The sequence below is a fragment of the Phallusia mammillata genome, chromosome 8, assembly GCF_965637545.1.
Source record: "Phallusia mammillata chromosome 8, kaPhaMamm4.hap1.1, whole genome shotgun sequence".
Classification (NCBI taxonomy): Eukaryota; Metazoa; Chordata; class Ascidiacea; order Phlebobranchia; family Ascidiidae; genus Phallusia; species Phallusia mammillata.
In genome coordinates, this window is record NC_137259.1 from 6,290,859 (window position 1) to 6,313,394 (window position 22,536).

General features: G+C 34.4%; 1 protein-coding gene across 5 annotated transcripts in view; it reads left to right on the forward strand.

Moving 5' to 3' along the window:
• LOC145203865 (1-phosphatidylinositol 4,5-bisphosphate phosphodiesterase beta-4-like) overlaps positions 1 to 22,403 on the forward strand; it is a 29,099-nt gene extending 6,696 nt beyond the window's left edge. For 2 of the 5 annotated variants that reach the window (XM_080076206.1, XM_080076205.1), the window contains exons 13-32: positions 1,804 to 1,980; positions 3,026 to 3,110; positions 3,429 to 3,519; positions 6,721 to 6,780; positions 7,273 to 7,379; positions 7,449 to 7,520; positions 8,616 to 8,763; positions 9,462 to 9,549; positions 9,855 to 9,979; positions 10,389 to 10,543; positions 12,611 to 12,772; positions 13,801 to 14,005; positions 14,469 to 14,557; positions 15,250 to 15,424; positions 15,899 to 16,017; positions 16,723 to 16,802; positions 16,929 to 16,977; positions 18,485 to 18,627; positions 20,279 to 20,435; positions 20,855 to 22,403. In XM_080076206.1, coding sequence (XP_079932332.1) covers positions 1,804 to 1,980; positions 3,026 to 3,110; positions 3,429 to 3,519; positions 6,721 to 6,780; positions 7,273 to 7,379; positions 7,449 to 7,520; positions 8,616 to 8,763; positions 9,462 to 9,549; positions 9,855 to 9,979; positions 10,389 to 10,543; positions 12,611 to 12,772; positions 13,801 to 14,005; positions 14,469 to 14,557; positions 15,250 to 15,424; positions 15,899 to 16,017; positions 16,723 to 16,802; positions 16,929 to 16,977; positions 18,485 to 18,627; positions 20,279 to 20,435; positions 20,855 to 20,953 — 2,386 coding nt within the window. In that variant the 3' untranslated portion in view covers positions 20,954 to 22,403. Of the gene's footprint in view, positions 1 to 1,803; positions 1,981 to 3,025; positions 3,111 to 3,428; positions 3,520 to 4,293; positions 4,339 to 6,720; positions 6,781 to 7,272; positions 7,380 to 7,448; positions 7,521 to 8,615; positions 8,764 to 9,461; positions 9,550 to 9,854; positions 9,980 to 10,388; positions 10,544 to 12,610; positions 12,773 to 13,800; positions 14,006 to 14,468; positions 14,558 to 15,249; positions 15,425 to 15,898; positions 16,018 to 16,722; positions 16,803 to 16,928; positions 16,978 to 18,484; positions 18,628 to 20,278; positions 20,436 to 20,854 lie in introns of all 5 variants that reach the window. The other 3 variants (XM_080076204.1, XM_080076203.1, XM_080076202.1) reach the window with 3 other exon arrangements.
• Positions 22,404 to 22,536: the final 133 nt, after the last annotated feature.

Sequence of the window (22,536 nt, forward strand, 5' to 3'; positions counted from 1 at the left end):
CTACGAGTCTTTGATGTCTGTGCTGCAAATTAACTGCTAATATGCCTTGGTGGTCTGGCAGTCATAATGATTTTTAAGTGCCTTCTTAGTTTGTATTTTCACAGTTCTTAACTGCAACCAGATATATACATGAAACCACTATTTTGTTCTAATGGTTTGTCTGTTTAGAATACAGGTTTTAATGGCCAATAACCATAACATAAATAACAAAAAAATAATTCTAAATCTTTGCCTGTAAAAATCAATTTAGAATACAGGTTTAAATAGTCAATAACTATAACATAAATAACTAAAAAATAAATATTAGTGTTTGTCTGTAAAAATCAATTTAGAATACAGGCGTTAATAGCCAATAACAATAACATAACTAACAAAAAATTATTATCTTGGGTGCAAAACAATTAATATTATTTTGGTTAATATAATCACTTTGCAAAGGCAAACAATATCTCAATTGTATGTAATGTTAAAATAGCTTTATCAAAGTAAGTGTTGAAAAATCCAATTTAAAATATATCTTTGATTTGAAATAAACATCATTTTTATTTACTGTAGGCTAGATCAGGTTTTTTTTTTTAAGGTTTGGTTTGGGTGACCGCTAAGTAGTTTTAAGAGACCGCAAGTGTTTCATTTAAATACCAAAAACTGTAGTTGTAGTTGCAAGTCCAAATGTTGGGAAACCGCTGGAGAAATTTGGCACCTTAAAAAAACACTGGGCTAGATATTATTTTACGATTTACAATTTGTGTTTGTAAAGATACTCTGTTTTCAAATCAAATTCTCTTTACTCGTAATCTAATTACCAAGGATACTGCATCCCATTCAAAGACATTTAATTCAATCCCCACTGTTCATTAAAAGCAATGGCCTGAGGTTTAGGTCATGTGTGATCCTCTGATATATCCTCATAGTACAAAATATAACATACACCACCTATTAAATGTCAATCCTAATGCAGTACAAGACCAATATACTGTCATTGAGTTGTGTCTTGAATTATTTTGTGTGGTTTTGAAATTCGAATGAAGTGTGATTTGGACGTATATTGGCATTTGAACAAATATTACACATATATTTTAATGCAACTAATACATATGCAATAGGATTGGTAATACAGTTGCTTAAATCGTGCTAGCAATTAAATCTCAACAATATATTTAAACGTGTCATAACCACCTGTCATTTAAAATTCTTAACATTTCCTGAAACTGACAACATTGTAGATATCAGTGTCAAGATCATTTACACTGATATGTTTGTATCATGGTTTGCATGTTTATCTCACAGACCTACAACGAATTACACACCCAGCACAATACTCTTCTTTAGTTCAATAAATTTTGTAACTGATATGTTTTGTTCAGCAACTGTTACGTTTTTGATGTTGTTTCACCCTGAAGGATTTCAGTTGGTAACCCCATAATCACTTTACAAAAGCAAAAACAATGAATTTATGAATAAATATTATGCATTTTTCACTCTGCACCTTCTATTACAGATTTTTTTTATTCAATAGTTTTTTTAAGCTTATGTCTTCTTTCTGCTACCATTATATTTTATCATAAAATGCCTGTACTTTAGTTAAATGCCTGTACAATGGTTTAGTTTAAATGCCCGTGCTATGGTTAGAAAGCAACTGTTTTTTGTAAAAATACATATCTTTCAGACACTTCTTATGTCATTCTCAGCACAAAAAAACATGCAATGTCAAAACGTTATGTTTTATTGTTTATTAGAATCTATAAAACCATGATTTGTATGCTGTACCTAAATTGTCGTTTACTTAACAAAACTTGTTTTTAGATGTGTTGAGTTGGACTGTTGGGATGGCAAGGGTGATTATCATGGAGAACCGATCATTACACACGGAAAGGCAATGTGCTCTGATGTTCCCTTCAAAAATATATTGTATGCTATCAAGGACTCTGCCTTTGTGGTGTCTGAGTATCCAGTTGTGCTTTCATTTGAAACTCATTGCAGGTAGAAAAAATATGTTGTACAATTTTTCATTTTGCATGATTTTACAGCTAATATATTTCCTGTTGAAAAATTTAGAAAGTGCAGTTTACATGATGTAGGTAGCAACTGGTTTTCAGCCAAGTGCTAAATGAGTTTGCTTAATTTTTTTTTATCATGTTATGTAAAGAAATCAATGTGTAGTTACCTTTTTTTAAGGTAAAATCAATGTGTAGGTACCTAAATTTTTTCAAAATTTTTCTAGAACAAGCAAAGATTTGCTTTATCAGAAATTGTTTACCTAAAACATTGCTGAATAGTTCAATTGAGATCACTAGCTACAATGTAATGGTACAATTAGAAGAAAATTTGATTTTTTAAGACATTGTGATGGTATATAGGCACTGAGTGCTGCACTAGACAACTAATATCAATAACTCCGTAAATATTGATTGTTTCGTAATATGTGCTGCATAAAATAATGTCTATGCTAGTGGTTTTAAAATAGTGCACTTTAGATAGCCAGATGCATCCGAATAATGGTAAATCCAACTTACATTGTGTGATCCTTAAGTTCCTTGACTAATCTTCCCATATTTCCATATTTCTATGCTATAATGTTGTAAACAGTAAAGCAAAAACAAAACAAACAACAAGTTGCCAACTGTAAGCAGTTGTTATAATCACTATGTAGCTGCAACATAGTTTAGCGTAGGGATTTGTCATTGTAAAGTAATAAAGCCAAATTAGGAGAACACTTTATTTCTGGATTAAGCAAAGATCCAGATTAAATAATCCGGATTATAAGCACATTAAGAAAACTTGAAAAATCATTCTTTTATCAGGATTGTGCGAAGATCAGTGCTAAGTAAGGTTTACTTTAGGTTAATGTGTCAAAATTTAAGGAAACAAAATTTCTTACACTAGCTTGTGGTACATTGTTTATCTATCTTTTTGCTTTTCTAAAAAGATCTGGTTTTAAATGTCCAGTTTTATGCATGTGACATGGAAAATTTTAGTTTTTTTATCAATTTAAATTTAAGTTTTTTAAACTTATTCTTTTTTCCAGTAAACCTCTTCAGCTAAAAATGGCGAAATATTGTGAGGAAGTCTTTGGTGAAATGCTTCTCACAAAACCACTAGAAAGTTTTCCTGTAAGTAACTTTTCCATGTAAGAAGTGTAGAATATGTGTAAATTACTTGAAAATAGCCCAACTCAAATCACAACTTTACAAGAGTTTAAACACTTCCTTATTGCAATGTTTTTACTAAACACATGTTATAATTGTATTAGAAAAGCAGTAAAAAAAGCTTTTCGATGCTCGGTCAAATTTTGTTGAAAAATTGCACTATTTTGTCCTGGAATTTCTTCATTGTATGGGTTTAATAATAAAAATCAGTTAGTGTGTAGCAATCAAGTTGCAATTGGAAAATTGGTTTCAGTTTGTTAATTTGAAATATTTTATTTTTAGCTGGAACGAGGAATTCCGCTGCCTCCACCCAGTGCTCTTAAGAGGAGAATTCTAATAAAAAACAAACGTCTTGACCCAGAAACAGAAAAAGGTTGGAACTAGTTACTTTCCTTGTTTCATCACCAGCACTTGTGATTTTGATTTTTAATCCTTGTAAATAATACATGTGTTAGGCATAAGATCAATAGTTGCCACGAATATTCTGCACAGGGTGCTTGTCTCATGTGATGGAATTCGTAATTCTCACATATATTATATTATAACAGGCTTATAGACTTTTCAAGAATTTTGTTTTCAATGTGATGATTGGAAATAATTATGGAATAATGGGGGAAATGGTTAGCAAGGTAGTAACCGGAACTATAAAAATAAGTGTACAAAATGCAATGCTAAATAAAAATAACAAAAATGAAACATGACATGTGGTCAAAATAGAGCAGATATCATATATTGAACCGCATAAAACACTAACAATTAAGATTTTCTTGTTAGATTTTTGTCAAGATCTTTTATGAAATTCATACCCAACTAAAAAAAACTATTTTTTTTTTAATTTAAAAGATATTTTGGATCCTTGCATATAGATCTGTTCATACGGTAAATGACGAATTTTACAGCCCAAATAGACATAAAAAGCGTCATGCTTGTTAGTTTAAATGTTTCGGCTAATGAACAACAAAGCATGTCGATTTTAATATCTATTTGGGCTGTTATATTTTTCATCAAACTTAAAAAATATATATTTGAAAAATATTCCTAAACTAAACTGCAAAAACACTTTGTCGCGCTTTCTGCATACAATATCAGCACAAGAAAGCAAAATATGTGTATGTTTATACTTGTTAAAATCAAAAATTCACTTAAGCTGATGTGGAGTACACTGGCTGTGACAAAGAAATGTTACCTGAAGGTTTATAATATTTTTGACCACATAATCAGCATGGTTATCATTATGATTCAGTTTCAATACATTTTGTTTTTCATTGAAAACAGTTAAAGCATGTGTTTTTGTTTTGGATCAAAGGAAATATTTTATATTTAATTATGTTTCCTCAAAAACAATTGTTAATGATCAGTTTAGATTGTGTTTGCATGTTATCTGTTAGTTATGTTAAATCTAGTAGTTAACCAATTATATCTAACAATATTTTTTTACCATGTCCAAAAAAGTCCTTATTCAAAGTGGTATGTTTGTATTATACATTGCTAGTCCTTGTTCTAAAAAGCTCCAGCAACACAAATAGAATAAAGGAAATTCGATTGAATTGGCTAACAACTTAGGTAGGGTTCTGCCCACTAAGGCAAAAATAAAACCAAGAAACAACAACTAAATTTAGAGCTTCCTTAACTTGTGAGACATAATTAAGCTTTGCAGTTGTTTATAGAAACCTCCCCCACTAACACTATTAAGCTACACTTTAAAACACCCCTTAAGTATTTTGTATAAAACATAACTCTAGTATATCATGTAATACGTAACCATAGTATTTCGTGTAAAGTATAACCATAGTATTTTCTGTAAAACATAACCGTAGTATTTTTAATGCATAAAACATAACTATAGTATTTTGTGTATGATGTATAAAAAATGTCTAATTAATGTTAGAATTTATGTCAACAATTCACTTGAAAAAAGTTTGCTGGATTTAATCAAATTGTTTGAAATTAAAAATGAGAAACGATCGATTCATAATTTAATTATGTATTTAGTGGCCTACTGTATGGTGACTTTTTGTAATTAGAGAAGTTGACAATTAAACATTAGGTTTACAAAATTGGATAAGATTTAAACAAAGCATAATGTGATCAACATTTTCTGACGTTTTGTTGTGTGTTGTTTGTGTGTGGAAGAATGCAATTAGCAATCTTGTTTTGAAATCACATGATTTGTTTATCTCATGTGGTTCTTGGTTCAATGTTAGATCTTTAACACAGAGGTTTAAGGAGTCCAGCTTGTTAAAGTTACAAATAATCATCGCAAAATACATTACTTGATGATGTATATGAAATACTTGCTTCTCTATTGTATACGCTATTGCATAAAATGCTAAAAAAACAAATTTCAGGTCATTACTATGTTGGTTTGCCATTTTCCACACCAACGGTATGGTTTGCTCAGAAAAAAGTAAAAACTGCTCAAAAGTACCTCTATAGCCAATACCTCATTTTGATCTGGCACTGATTGATAAGTTTCTTAAATTAGGGGATTTTTTCATGATTAATCAGCTTGAATACCTTCAGGCATATTTCAGTAATGTAAGACCTTTGAACATTAAAAGCTTAATGGCGAATATAACAGACCAAATAGACATAAAAAGCCACAAGCTTTTATTATTTAAATGTTTTGTCAAATGCTCGTGCCGTTATCAGCGATATGAGGGGCCACATTAGTTACATCCGTTTATAGCAATTGGAGTCTCAGAAAAGAATCATAAAAAGGTGTGAAACAAGCGTCACATAAAAAATGATAGATAAAAAAATGTGCAGCATAAAGATTCTAATCGAATAAAATACTGAAGATGTCGCATAGGTGAAATATATTTATTTGAAATCACAAGTATGAATGACTTAATGATTTTATAAATTGAAATCAACAAGCATAAGGTTCATTGCAGTCTTCATACACCAAGCAAATGAGATAGGAGATTCTGATTTTAATTATACTGTATGGCAGCATGAAGGAAAACGTTCTTATAATTAATGCTTTTCCTGGTTCCTTTTGTTTGAAATATTTTATAGCTGTGTCATAAAATGATGGAAACATGTCAAATGCCATGTTCTCATTAAATTGGAGGAAGTTTTTGTCCCCATATTAATTCCAATTCAGGAAATAATTATTGGCAACTTTCCTTTTCGAATTGCTTTATGTCACGTACATAAAGTATTGTAAACATGCATTGCAATGATAACATTGGCTTATCATTCATGCTATCATCACAATATTAACAAACTATGAGAATCATGCAAGATGAAATTGTGTTACACTGTCTAGTGGTGTAGGGCAGTGGTTCCCAACCTTTATCAACGAATTCCTCCCTCGCTGACCATATTTTCCATACCCAATAGACTACATAGTAGATGCTAAACCATACAAAAATGATTTAAAAATGGGCCTTTTATCAACTTTACAGATTTAATTGTATGTATATTTACTTTATATTTACACTGTATATTAATTGTATATTTACAAACCACTTGTACTAATTGAAGTAAATTCGGGAACCATTTGGGAACCACTGGTGTATAATATGTCTTTGAGATTTATTTTTGAAATTCCTCTTTATTTTTTTAGTGCAACTGGATGAAATGCCAGTCAATGAAGAACACTCTCTTCCTGAGCCTGATTTCATGGGTTAGTGCTGTTGCTCTATTTTATCTAATCTACTGAAGCCTATTGTTAACTCGCCACCAAAAAAGAATCTTAAAAAAACAGTATCTCAGTTAGCGCCAAACACAAATGATCTAGGTTTTTTAGTATTATTATCTAATTTTATGAATTAATATAAGCAACTTTGAACACATTGAGTTGAGTTTATTTCACTTTGTTTCGGGTAAACAAAGATGGGAACAGTCGATGGGGGTCTAAAATCGAACCACTCATGCCAGGGAAAGAGGGTGGGGTTCAAAAGGAAAAGAAAACACACAAAGAAAGCGTGTCGGATAGTTTCAGGCGCCAGTAGAAATCAAATCCTACAATATTTTTTGCAAAGTCCAATCTATTGTTGTTCAGAAAAAATACAATACCTCATATTGGGGTATTATCCTTGTGATATCTTGGGTTTAAACTATACAAATGCTTAGTTTGAACCAAACCTATTTTGCTCTCATTGACAATCATTTCAAGGTACAGAGGAAGCGCATCCTGAACTGAGGCAAACTAAATCCCATGACATCAACTCGATTTTACCCAAAACCCAAGAACCCAAACCTACTGTTCTTTCTACTGGAGATGTAAGTTTGAAAATCACATTCAAATATTTATGTTCAGATTGTAATTTTCATGTTAAATTGTATTTGCAGATTCCCACAAAGACCCAGGTTTCAGTGACAAAAAGCCTGAATGTTGACAGCACAAGGACAAAAAGCAAAAAAGTGAGAAGTTGCTTTAATATGTGATATTTTGTTTAGAATGTAACCCTTTTTCCTCTATTTCTAAGCACTCTTTGATACTGGCTGTTTGTTAGCAGTAGAAATGCTTTCAATGTTTGAATGTTTTCCATGAAGTAAAGAGTTTTTTTTTTTTTTTTTAAATTATAAAATTTGGAATGATACTTTGGGCTTCAGGAATAAACTTACTTATAAGAGGTTATAGTAAAAACTTTAACTAATTTCAGCAGTATATAAATACAGCTTAACGGTGAGATGCTGCTAAATATAGTTCATGTAACTTCATGTTGTTGAAGCATTTTTACCATAAGTGGGTAGTTTTAACACATAGAATTTTTTTGTCCTTCAATTTCTACTTATTAGGGTCTTTATAATTATGCCAAAAGAGGTAACCACTTGTTGGTAAAACTAGAAAAAAGAATGAAGGGCCCATCTTTATACCTAACCATTGTTTATGTGCCACGTATATGAAAACAGGTAATTTTTGTGGCGCTTTTAAGTGGGGCCGTTAAAAGAACTGATTTTATTGTAGCAAAATCAATCAAAATTGAAGCGAAGTTTTAACAACCGTAAATTATTATACACCAGCACACATTTATGACTGATAATTGCCTTAATCGAGTTTTAAATCGTAAACCAAACATCAATCACAGTACGCTAGGTCTACCAAAAGTGTCATACCGAATTATGGCGTCACACCGAATAAGTGTTGCAAGTTGTATACTAGAAATTTGTTCCTTAGCCTCGAAATTTCCGTTTGTAGGTTTTCCGGTTCTTAAGGTCAGAAATACATGCCATAATGTGCTGACATTTTAAACAGTTGTTTTTTGTGGGTTCTTGTTTGTTATTTACAATTTTAGCTTGATCGGTCGAGTTGCCTATACAGCCCCGTATATGTAAACCTTTAGGGATTGTAGCGCGAAAATTCACATTAATTATATTATGCCAGGTGTGCCGAATTAATGCGAGTGCTGCAAGTCGTAGACTAGAATTCTGGCATGCGGTGGGATTCGAACCCACGAAGGGTTTACTGCAGCTACTTGCGTTTTTTAACCAGCAAATCCAATTTGTGTTTTGCAGCAAGTTTTTACTGAAGAAGATGAGAGCGAGCTCTTACGAAATTACGAATATACGAAGCCATCAGCCACAAACATCCACCCGTACCTGTCATCCATTGTCAACTATTGCCAGTCGGTTAAATTTCCAGGCTTCAAGAAACTCGAAGAGGGTGAGCATTGTGTTTACTTACACCATGTCCACACTTTTTAGCAAAGGGTTGAAATGTACATTTCTCGCAAAAATGCAACTGATCATCATTTGGCTGTTTAGCAATTCAGCTTCCTCATATATTTTACACTTTACGTGTAGAACAAACAACTAAGAAACAAAGTCTGAGAATAGTCAGACGAATCTGGTTAAAATCTGGTTAACCAATCATCGGCTATGCTTTTTTTGCAATTAACCTGACGATTTTTAACGAATTGCTTACGATGGAATTAACGATCTCAATGCAATAAAACGGATTGTGCGATTGGCCGGATTCGTCTGTAGAGCAACGAATGTTCATTATTTAGCATTTTACAAGCACTGTGACATTTTTAGAAAGGTTGTGGCTATAGCATTAGAATTTGTGATAGAGAATTTAAACAATCCAATTTGTTATAATCGCTTGAATCGATACCATTTCTGGTCTGAACAAGGCAGCCCCGGCGACAACTGACTAAAACAAAATGGTTGATAAGATTGTTGCTTACAAGCATATAGTACACTGGAAAGAGGATACGTTATCCTTCAAGGCAATTCAATGTCGAATTGTGCGATAAGCAGCTATGTACAGTGGATTAGCATTAGAAAATTCAGACCTTATTCTCGGCAAATCAATTTTTGCTCAATATTACTTTTGTGCAATTGTGTTTGTTTTATCAGACAACAACCGAATGTGCTTTCAAATGTCGTCCTTCAGCGAATCTATGGGATTAAATTATGTGAAAACCAACGCAACTGAACTAGTCAAGTAAGTCCATTCCATAATTTAATGTTAATTACGAAATGTTTTAGTTTCATCTGGTGTTATAAGTGGTGCTTTGATAAAATTGCTATAGTTTTTGCTGTGCCCAAGTAAAATAGGTCTTTGGGAAATAACCTTATCCAGTTGTGTTTAAGTCGACTGTGCGACTATATTTAAACACTAATAACATCTACATTTTTCAAATTTTAAGAGTTTAATACGCTCAGATCTTGAACATAACAATATCTGACTGCTAGTAAACTATTTTTTTCCGTTTTTTTGCCTTTCATCGAACAACTTAATTATTCCAGTTTCAACAAGAACCAGTTGAGTCGAATCTATCCTCGGGGTAACAGAGTGGATTCGAGTAACTATATGCCTCAAATATTTTGGAACGTTGGATGTCAAATGGTGTCACTCAACTTTCAGACGTGTGGTAAGCAATCAAATTTCACACTGTAAAACCACCTACAGATATGCTGTTTAAAGAAAATGTTTCAACTTTTACGTAATGCTTTTGAAAAAGTGGCAGGTAAAGTTATCGTAGCCGTACGTTGGTTTATACAATGTGTAGATTTTGACCAAATCTTGTCCAAAAATTTGAAGCCATAATTTTGTAGTAGTTACAGATAATACCCATTTAAATTGAAAAAACGTGATTTTGTAGTAGTTACAGATAGATATTGTATCTTAACAGCACCATCAGTGTCTGATTCAAATATTATTCAAATATTTTGCGTTGATCGAAATCTGTAAATTTTATCAAAACTTTGTTCTAAGCTGAGATGCAGTATACGCAAAAACATTAAACTTCCATTAGAAAAAACGAAAATTTCCTATTTAAGATCTAGCCCAGCAGCTGAACGCAGCAAAGTTCGAATACAACGCATCAGCGGGTTACCTCCTCAAACCCGAAATGTTACTGAAAGAAAACCGATTTTTCGACCCGTTCGCCGAATCCACAGTTGATGGTGTGATCGCAGCACAATGCACAGTCAAGGTAGGGTTTTTATGTATTTAATCGTATTTTTGGTAAGTGCAAGTTTATGACATTTTTTACTTTGTTCTACCACTGAGCAAATTTTTAAAAATAAAATGTTCTTGTATTTAAGCTTTTATCAACAAAATTTCAGCAAAATTTCAATTGCAAACACAAGTTATGTCATTACCCGGATGAAGGTGTTTCGTATGGGACATCGAAACGTTGGCATATTAAAATAAATAAAAAACTGTCGGAAGAGCTGAAATTTTGTTGATACACTATACCTGGCAGCAACAGTATGTTCATTTAAGCTTTTTTGTTTGCTTGTGATTTGAATCCCAAGCTAGAGTTTCTTCGAAGGTGGCGATTTTCCAATACTAATTAAACAAGTTAGGTGACCAAACTAACCATCAAAAGTCAAAATGGGAAAGAATATGAAATCACATAGATACTATGCCCCTGAAAGCGTCAATATTACAAATAAAACATACACTAAAAGTAAACTGGTAATGTACTGCTTTCATTGACCATCGTGGCCGTAACTTAATGATCTATGCCTTGAACTATAGGGATGTGCAACATGCGGCCAATTCATTAATGGTTGTCCGGCCCATAGATACGCTTAGATTTGAAATAAAATGGGGCCTGCTTAACTATTTCAATGCAGATTTGGCTTCTAAGCAAATCAATATGCCCGGTGCTATTTTTCTGCGACCTAAAAATATGGCCAAGTCGCTTGCAAATTTTACTGTTAGCTCAAAAAAGCGTGTTTCGTACGCAACAATGAAGGTACGGCCAGCTGTTAAATTGTGTTATATGCATATGGCACATCCGTCGTAAATGTTGTTCATTTTGCATTAGATAAACGTCAAAACCATCTTAACTTATACAATAAAACAATGCTTAATGAGGCAATCCGTTTTTCTATTCTCACGTGCTTTGACGGCTAACGCGATTCAAGATATAACTGCTTTTATTGATTACTATAGTCAGATTAAGTCGGTTTTCGACCTGCCTAAGTCATTTTGAGCAAGGTTGCATTCGGTTCAAACCTGGCAATATTTCTTAAATAATCCGACCGATATTTTATATGATTAATGCCCTCCAGGTTTTGTGGTTTTATACGCGTGCATGTTCTCCTTAATTTGTAGACACCAAGCCCTAAGGCCTAATGCAATGAGCAATGAAAAACAATGAAAAAAAGAAAATTCCTGTGTTAGTTTATTCAAAACGATTGGCAAACTACAAAACCAGCTCGTTAATTATTAATACGCACTGGATCATTGTTTAAACAACGTTTAAGAAGCGATGCATATAGTATAATACATTTGAGCTAAAATTGAATATTCGGCTTAACTATATGGAATACGAATGGATGTTTGATAAAGATAGAATTGTGCGTCGACCACAAAAGGAAACATGCCTATGGCTGCAAAGAGCAAGAAAATAAAAATTTACGCGTATTTTAGAGCAAAAATAAAACACTTTACTAACTACGCTTTAGCTGGTCGGACCGGATTTGAAAGTTGGCCGAGACTTTCAGGTCGGGTTCAGGTTCGTTTCAACAAAACTGGTTTAACTCGGGCCTGGCCCTATCACTTGGCCTCTTTTGTGCTATAATCTTATTAATTTTCGGGCCTTGGTGGAAAAAATGTCGAGTTTGGGCTTCTGATTTGGATCACTGTTCTAGATCACTGTTCTAGATCACTTTCTACATTACCTGTAAAGGCACTAATTGCATATGCTTGTTTCATTTTGTGATAATTTTCAAGAATTGGAACAACGATTAGATAACTTGACCTTATATGTTGTTGATGTCATTATAGTAGATACAACGGTTCTAACATTTTAAAATTATGCTTTCAATTTTTATCCTATATGCCTTGCCATATGCTTGTGTACTCTTAAATAGACCTGGCGTGCTGCAATTTATGGCAAATGTTTTCAATTGACCCGACAATAGTTGTTAAAACGTATGCATTTGTATGCGAAATTTTCTTGCAGTTACACAATAGAAAGCAACTGAGTCCATGTCACCTGTTCTTAACTGTGTATGTATTTAAAACCGTGTTTCTTATATTGCAGGTAATTTCGGCTCAATTTGTGTCCGACAAGCCAGTATCAACCTACGTTGAAGTGGATATGTACGGTTTACCTAACGACACCATAAGAAAAGAATTCAGAACTCAGTTGGTGGTGGGAAACGCACTAAATCCCCAATATAATGGGACGTTCTTATTTCGTAAGGTAATTACCTTTTTTAATACCCTAGGCTGCGGTCATTCCTTCAGTGCCAACTTTAACACGTCACGCACAGGTCATTAATGATCCCCTGTGGGCACGGTTAATGTGACGCGACGTTGTTAAATTATTTAAGAGATGAGAGGGTAGCTGCGTTATATGCGTGTGGAATTAATTGATCCACAGATCGTTCGTATAGATTTTATTCGTGTGTTAAAAGGGGCATTGCGTCCCTTCGGCTTAACTCACGCATTTTTGATGATTGTGACGTCACTTTGGAGTCAAAATTGGACTGATGTAAAAAAAATTAAAAAAATTCCTGAAAATTGGGTGAATTTTTGAAAACTTGTCCGCAATTTTGTTTTGTTTGTTGGCAAAATGAAATGACAATGAACGAAACATGCGTTTAAAAGCAGCAAATACGCTTTTACAGATTTCCTTAAAAAAAATTACAAATTTTGCGACATTGTAACGGTGACATCATATTGACATCTGTAAAGTAAATTCTACCCAATTTTTGGTCACCTTCTTTTACCACACATCCACGATAACCATAGCCAAAAAACAAACAATGCCATTAAATCCAGTAGAGATAAACATAAATTCAAATCTGGTATCAGCCATGAATTGTCTATGCAGACCAGCGATCACGGCACACTCATATAGAATTCATAGTACGCCAGGGCATTACTGGTCGATCTGGCCCTATAACGAAGCTGACATGTGCAGCATACGAGGCAGGCAACGGTGCTTGTAAATTAACTTTCGGCAGGTTTTCCACTGAGCCTGTGTAGCTCAGTTGGTAGAGCGCGAGTTCCGGAAAGACTTCTGTCGTGGGTTCGATTCCCACCGCAGACTAGATTTTTCTAGCCCACGCATTGCCAAATGATAAATGCGCAGTAACCGGCTGATTCGCTATTACGCCTTCCATAGTCCTGTCGTGCTATGATGCAATAAATCAATTGCTCCTTTTGGATATAAACTTGCATTATCAGTTTTTTGCGTACCAACTAATTTGCTCATTTTGTTAACAGATCATTTTTCCCGACTTGGCCTTGATGCGCTTCACCTTGTATGACGACAGTCGCCAGCTAATAGGACAAAGAGTAATTCCCTTAAGTAGTTTGCAGAACGGCTACCGTTACGTTTCTCTCCGCACAACCAGCGGTGTGCCATTGGACTCTGCAAGCATTTTTGTTAAGTTCCAATTGAGAAGTTACGTTCCGGACAGCTTAATGGGTGAGTTTGTCATAAATAATGCAATGCGCATGATTATTTGCCTTTTTGTGTTTTGTGACCTACCATATGTGTTTTAGTTTTTGTAATTTTGTATCAGGCCGGAACCAATGCTGTTATATTTAAACTAACGCTTAAAAACAAACCGTAAAGCCGGCTCACGTCTCTGTTCTGGCCAGTAGACAACGTCTTGTTTGTATCAGTTTGTCATAATGTTGATCACACTTGTCAAAGGTCCATATGTAGTGTTTTAATTGGGGATGTTCTGGGTAGAATATCAAATAATTTGGATCCAGCCAGATTCGAATCCAAATCTTCCGTTTTATATCGGACAATTGAAACTGAAATAAATATATGCCCAGACTGTTTGTAACAAAAATATATTATAGATTCGAATCAATTATTCTAGAATACCCAGTTGTTCTACTTTGAACATCCTTAGTTTCAATCAATCATTTTCTCCTAGTGATTGCAAATGCGTTGGAAAATCCGAAAGCTCATCAAATTTCGCTGAGAAAGCAACACGAGGAGCAACTGAAAAGACTCGAAGACGATGTAAGTTTACAAAATAGTAGGCATTTTTCGGGTTGATGATACTCGATACACAAGCAAATAAGTTGAAAGTTTAATGTCCCACAACAAGGACTAATAGTGCCTACTTGGCTTCAAGAAAAGACTGAAAACTGCCGTTTTGGCAAATTTCTATCTAAAAGATTGTTTGCAAAGTTTACAGGTTGCGAGGTTTTAGCCTTCGACCGTTACGTCATCCATCTATGACGTCATAAGATGTCGAGCAGAGTATTTGCTGTTTCGGCCCATTTTTGACCAATCATTGTCAGAACAAAAAATAGTTTGAACTTCTGTCAATACACCAAGCAAACAATAATAAGTAACACAGTACATACTGTTTCGACGTATAAGGTCTCATCAGTGCAGATAGTGACAAAACATGCTTTAATGTTGATATAGTGACACTAAAAGTTTTCTAGCAATTATGAACCAGTGTCCTCAGTTGTGGCATCGAACAGAATTGGCCGAGGCATGGCTTTTCAGTCTGTTACTCCCAACAAACTGGAGTGCCTTTAGATACACTAGCCAATACGGCCCATATCTTGTCACCAGCTGCACTGATGAGACCTTATAGCTCGAAACAGTTTGCACTGCCTGAAGCTTAACTTTCGGTCATTCCTCACTGCTATACTTGACCGTCATATAAGCTCAATGTTGGTGTTTTCTTGGCATAAAAGGGGGACGATTCGGATTCGGAGCAAGATTCGTCGAATGGCGATGATCGTTCAAGCGTGAGACAAACCAAATCCAGCGATTCGTCAACTGGAGGAGAGAGCACTACGAAAAATAACCCCAAAGTGAAACTTGAAAAGAATTTCGGGAAAACCGCCAGCGAAAAACAGTTGACGACAGGTAAAACTTTTCAGTGATATTTTACTGCACAACACGAAAACAGCAATAAATCTTAACAGGGCGTTTTTCACGGGAATATTCCAGTTTTCGGCTGGTTTGGGCCGGATTCTGCCTCCTATCGAACCGATAAACCTGTTTAAACCGGAATCGTATACTAAAAATTGAGCCGAGGGTTCTATAGGAGATCTAAATATTGGTGATTTCCAGCAGAGGTTCTTAACCCCGATAAATTTGACATGTTTTAGTCAAGATTTCAAGATTAGCATGCAATTTCTTCAAAATGTTTTTAAATACCGAAGTTATGTTTTTCAAATCTGCTATTAGACTATTAGATAAAGTATACAGAAACAACAAAAATGTACAACACGATATGCTGTACAATAATACGCCATAGGATCGACTTCTTGAGAATATAAACCTCTTCTGTACGATTTGAAGTCTACAGCATATTAATGGCTCATGTTTCCTATATAGCAGAGATCAAAGAAGAGAACTCAATTAACCTCAAGATGCTTCTGGACCACCCTGTTTACGTAAAAGCGGCTGAAGTAAGAAGAAAAGAAGCAGCGAAATCGATAAAGCGACAAGAAAAGGTGAGAGGCAGAAAAGGGAATCTTGATTGTCCCTTTACTGATTGTCTGTTTCTTTTCTTCTGCTGTAAAAGCAAAATTAAACGCCCCTTTGAGAATTGTGTAGAAAATAAAATCTACATACTGTCCGAAATTTGTGCCAAAAATTGTAAATCAAAATTGTTAAAATGTCGTTTATTAAAACTTGTATCATAAAAAAAGTTGTTGATTTATCATAACGGTGATAATAGCGGGCTTTGTAAGTTATATTTTCGCTGTTGAACGATCTGTTTGGTGCCACGGGAGCAAAAAAATATTTCGTTTTTTTAAACTTCTTTTTTATCGATTCAACTATGAAGTGAGTTAAAGTTTGGTCTGCAACGAATTTATACCGTTTACCGTTTATTTATTTTTCAAAAAACTGAGAAAAGGGGCATTTAGAAGTTTTAATTCGGGATATAAGATCTTTGTAAGCAAAACGCTTAGGGTTTAAAACGTCAGAAAAGTTTTAAAACAATGGGCTGATATTTGTCTTTACACAAAAGTTCCTCATACAAATTTTCTACACAAAAAGACAAGATTTGTTTAACGAAGTGTCTTTTGCGATTATTATTTCACTTTTTACTTTAAACTGTTTTGTAAGTAATCCAATGAAAATCAAACAAATTAGCGTTGTGTGAATATTGTAGGAAATGAAACACAATTTGACTTTTATTTTTTCTTCTGCAGCTGCAGTCAAAAGCACTAAAGCGTGAAAAATCAATAAAGAAAAAGAACGATGACGACACACAAACCTGCTTTCCGCTTGGGTGAGCACAAGATAAACTTCTTCCGCAAAAAATGTCACATTTAATTATTTTCCCGTCACATTCTTTATCGATTGCAGTAAAAATTCTACTTATATCTTAATTCTAAGCGAAATTTTGTGTTTGCAGAAAAATTTTGGGAAAACGAAGTAAAAATGGAAGTCCAAGCAACTCGGAGGTAATTAATTTTTTTAGAGTTGATGTTTAAACGAATCGGGCTCACCGCTAAGCCTGTGTAGATCAGTTATAAGAGCGCGAGTCCCGGAAAGGCTACTGTTATTGGTTCGTATCCTATCGCAGGCTAGATTTTTGTAGCCTATATATATACGCATTGCCATGTGGGAATGCTTAGGAGACCGGCTGATGCGGTATGACGCCTTCAAAAGGCCAGGCTTACTATGATTTCTATATGAGTGTGCCGTGATCGCTGGTCTGCATGAACACTTCAGGGCTGATCCCAGTTATGAATTTATGTGCATCTTAACTAGAGAGAATATATGGCATTTTTAGTCAGCAGGAATATAGAAAGATTGCATGTTATTAACCCAAACAATTTAATTCAGTTTGGGCAAGGCACAACTTTGGGGAGTTATACGTGATCCATAGAGTCATACGCAAATTATGTTACGCTAGATTATCCTTGTTTGTTTCTTACGTTAAGTGCAGTAATATGTGTTAAGTTATTTTATTATCTTATTCAAATAGAATACATAAACAAGTTATTAATAAACATAAATATGAAACATACACAAGTATTTCACATAAGCTGCTCACACAAGTCAACACAAGAACTACTAAACTAAACATGCTGAGGGTGAGGTCAAACAAGTTGCCACATGTACAAAATCACTCAAGCATTGAAATCAGTCATGCATAAATAAACCAAATAAATAAATTTAATGGGGAAATAAAGTTAACAAACTCATTATGTTATTTTTCTTTTTTTATTTGTCCATCATCCAAAACTACTGACAAAGCTAAAGAAGATGCAGTTTTCTTTGTCAAGCAATCTGCCAGTTGTTTTTCTGAAGACACCCATGATACAATAACATTGTGTTGTTCCATCATTTCCTTAACAGATCCAATATCTACCCGGAGCCTTTTATCTGACACACTTTTGCAGGAGTGCAAAGCAGCACATAATGAACAGCTATCTGTAAAAGCTTCAATAGGTAATCCTGGCAGTTTGTGACTACCAAACAAGACTTCATTCCATAAAGTGGTCAGAAAGAAAGCCGTTTCAAGACCATCAGACATGGCTAATGTTTCAGCAGCTAGAGTGCTCACGTTAGCAAATTTGGCTAATTTATTTTCCAAGAACGACAGATTAAAAGTAGGGATTTATGTATATAACATACTATTAATGGCATGGATATTAATGGCAGTGCCAAAGAAAGTCAGGGGTCTATTTTTTTTAAAAAATTTTTTAGTTTAACAATTTACTGGTACAAGCCGTAATTCACAAACACAAACCATATAAAATTAATAGATATACCGTCTAAATTGGCAATATAATAAAGCAATTTTTGTCAGAATTTCTATCAATGTTGTAATAGTTTAATCTAACTTGTGTAACTCTAAAAAGCGACATGGTTTGTTATTATTTCTTTAAACGATTCGGTAAATAACCTTATAACATTGTCAGTTAATGAAAAGTCAATCATTTTTAATTTGCTTCTATACAGGGTTCCGACAGGTCAACAGAGGAGAAAAGTGACGTCATCTCGAGTCTGACTCTCTCTGATAAGGAGAAGAAAGAAGCTCTACGCGTTGCCTTGGAAACCGTCCAGCAGCAAAATCTAACTGATGCAGAAGAAACCCACAAAAAGTAAAAAATGCCTTCTATATCCTATACAATATACATCACCCTATCAAACGAGTTTAATTCCCAGGTGGCCATATTTAATTCGTAAAAGTTAGTATGAAACAGCTAGCCAGTTTCATTTATTAGATCAGTGGTTCTCAGCGAGGGCCCAGGCCCCCCCAGGGGGAGGGGGGCACACGCTCTAATCCGGGGGGCACGGGTGTAGGCTCACTATAAACATCTACCAAAAATCAGTGAGCCATTTTCTTTCATAATGCTTTTCAAGTGTGTGTTGCAAATGATTTAATTTCACTATTTGTCTATACTGAGGTTTATGTTTAGTAAAAAAATGCTCAGATAGATCATGGACTTTACAGTTTAGTTGAGTTTGCCGCATATATTTTTGGTAGGGGGCCACAAGTCTTACGGGATCCCTTAATGGGGCCACAAGACCCGAAGGTAACTTTTAGGGGGCCACGGCGCATGGAAGGTTGAGAACCACTCTATTAGACAATAATTGTCTTTTGTCTGACAATTGCTTTGAATGGATATAAAATACCAACAGCTTTGGACAGAAAATGTTTTCATGTATTCTAACATGGTGAAATATTGGATAAACGCATTATCTTACAATAAATGTCAGGGTGTTGTACTTTCACTCAATTAAACTTTTTTTGAGTGGAACGAAATAGTAAACGTACTTCATAAAATAGCAACTAACATTTTTCGCATCTAACATTAAATTCCTTTTTGTTTTTCATCTTATCATTGTCACATAAAAAAAGTTGTTAAAAAATACATTTGCCAAAAGATCATCATTTAGTTTACATATCAATGATGTAATAAAGCGAATATACTTAAACATTTTCTTGAGAAAAACAACACAATAAACCCTGAACCAATGTGATTTGTATTAAACTGTAACCAAGCGCCCCTAATCTAATTTGCGTGCAAAATCGAGCAGGTAGGTTTTAAGCCGCGCAAAATTCACCTTTAAAAGTGATATCGCAGTTGTCTCCGAGCAGCTTCGCTTTATTCCGCGGGGAAATAAAATCGATGGTCAATCCTTTGCGGCCTTCCGCATGCCAAGTTGTCACATTTATCAGACTCGACCGTTCGACGACATTTTGCCGGCCTAATTGTGTCTCTTTAACGCCCGCTAGTGGACGTGATACGATCCGCTTGTGGATTAATGATTGGCAAAATTTTGCTTGTGATAATAAGATACCGGAACCTTTTTACCTTGGCGATATTTATTGTTGTGTTTTTGTGTGTGTGATTTTGCAACAAAAAAACAAACAAAAAACGGTTTGGTTTAATGATCGTTCGTTGTCAAAGTTGTGCAATATTTTTTTTGGCTCCAGATCAGCCGGGTGTTTAGTTTTACTAAGTAGCCACCTTTTAATTTTAGGTAAATAGTATAAACTATAAAGTGATGGTAAACATTGAAGTGCTTGGTGCGTGATAAATTGAATTAGTTGATAACTTATATTTGATACGTTTGATTCTTTCAAACTATTGCAATTCTGTTTTGGCGTGGATTTGAAAAGTGATTCAATTTTTTTAGTGGTTGGTGTAATGCAAAAAAAAAAAAACTAATTCAGTTGGCATTTACAGAACTATGTGATGCGATTTTTTGACTCTTATGCCCTAATCTTAAATATTTTCTTTACAGGGAAATGGCCGAATTAATACAAAACCAAACGAAGCAATGGATGGAAAAATCGAAAGTGATCAGAAAAGATAAAACGATCGCCAGTGGAGAGAGGGACAGAAGATTAAAAGATCAAAAACATGAAGAAGTAAAGAAATATTTGGACGAACGACAGACCGTAAGTGTTCAAGTATAATCACATTACTTCGTTGCTGGCATGTATTTTGGACTTGGGCGTTATAGCTTTGGAAGTGTTATGAATATTTCAAACTTACCCAACGTTTAAATTATAAAAGTAGATGATTTTGTAGTTAGCAGGGTTGGCAAAAATTTGTTTTATGTTACTGAACACCGACCCATTTTCGAATACTCGATGTTCGCGATTTCGTTTTGCCACGCGTATTTGACATAACAATAGTTTAATAGCCATAATTTTTCACTTGATTAATAGGCATCTTCAGTATCATATTGATAATAAAGTAAAATATATACATAGTAAACGGCGGACGACTTCAAAAATTTCACTCTAGGAAAATATACGACTATTGTATTTATCGCTCATACACCACACATGTAATATACCTCATTTATTGTTAGTTAAAGATTCGTCAAATGAAATCGATTGAACGCCTCCGAAGCGTACAAAGTGATGAAGCAGATCGCGTTAAGCAAGAGATAGAAGAAGCAGTCGTTTGACAAACTCCAAGCGGTTTTGCCATGACGCTAATTTTTCATATTCTTTTTACGTTTTCAATATTTCACAGTTTCTTTACTTGGTACGAAATACCCTAAATTTTTTGCAAGTATTTTTGATTTGATCATAAATTGCTGCAAAGTCAAGACACATTGGATTGAATCCTTAAGCTTGGATAAAGGCCTGAAATCTAATGAATCGTTGTAAATGTTTTTTTCGCTAAGGCGTGTATGATTTTTTTTGGAACAATTTTATAATAATCAGGCTGGTCCTTTTTGTACATGACAAGCAACGTGCTTTTGTTTCATGAAAAGTTGTCAAATGTATTTTTTCATTATTAGTCCCACTATAAAGTACGGCTTATGGCCAGTTGGGCTCCAATTTCAAAACTGTTGTCTTTTCCCCTCCTTTTTTCGGTGTTGTTGATACTTAGATTTAAATTATGGTCTGTTTCTTCGTAGAAACCGTTGTGTACTGGTGCTTCTTGCTCGTTTTCACCAATTCAACCGTTTGTATTTTTTACTTACACGTTTTCTCTGCAAACTAAAAACTGCTGGTCAATGGCAGGCTTATTGGCCAATATATGCAAGCTATTCTGATAAGGCCATAACGGTACTGAAACGCTCTGTATATTGGCGTTCGGTGCTGCCGTACTAGTCAATTTTTCTGCTAAAAGTGATTAAAATTTAACGTTTTGACTGAACTATTTTGGTTTGCGCAACAGTGTTTTTACAAAAATTACTGATTTAAGGCCACTGTGCGCCTTAATATATGCTGTGATTGTTTACGAACTAATGAAAAATACCCGCAAATCTGTGCTCAAAGTTTCTAAAACTGTGCTTCTTAAATTAATCCAGTTGAGCTTTTACTAAACCGTCTCAGAGCGTTTGTACTTTAAATTGTTTCGCCATCGTTTCATTGTATATTTCACAAACTGTGTGTTAGTTTCAGAATGAGCTGTGTTGTGACGTAATAGCTGTGTCAATTGTCGTTGGTTTTTCGTTGAGTGCTCGCCTTTTTGCACTGTTTTTGTGTTTCTTCAAAAGGCAAGGCACCGTTCACCCCGTACTTCAAAAGCGATGCATAACTGTTTGGCACTGTGGGGCTACTGCTCGCTATAACCATCATGCAGTGACCGATTGTTGTTACTCTTCCAAGTTTTGCAGTTAAATTTGTAAAAAAATGTGTTTTTTTAAGGAAATTTTAAACCACAACAAAGAAGTACGCTTATTTTCAAGTCAGATTATCACATTTTACCAAGATTTTTGACTTTTCTCATAAATCTGGTTTTAAAACCTTATCAATAATGATTTACACTTTCTGGAAAGATACAAAACATTTACCAATGTGAAATACAACTGTAGCAGAAAAATCAATGTTTTTATTGCAGTTGTGATATTTTTCGTGTTGTGTGGTTGCAAAATCAATTAAGTAAAACGTTCAAGTTCCTAATATCTGTCTGTCGAAATTTCTTGCAAGAAAGGAAAATATTAGCAATGAAGAAAATAGTTGCTTTGCATAATTGTCAAATACCAGCAGGCCTTAACTTATATAGGCTGGCAGTTTGCAAAACTGATTCTTTTGT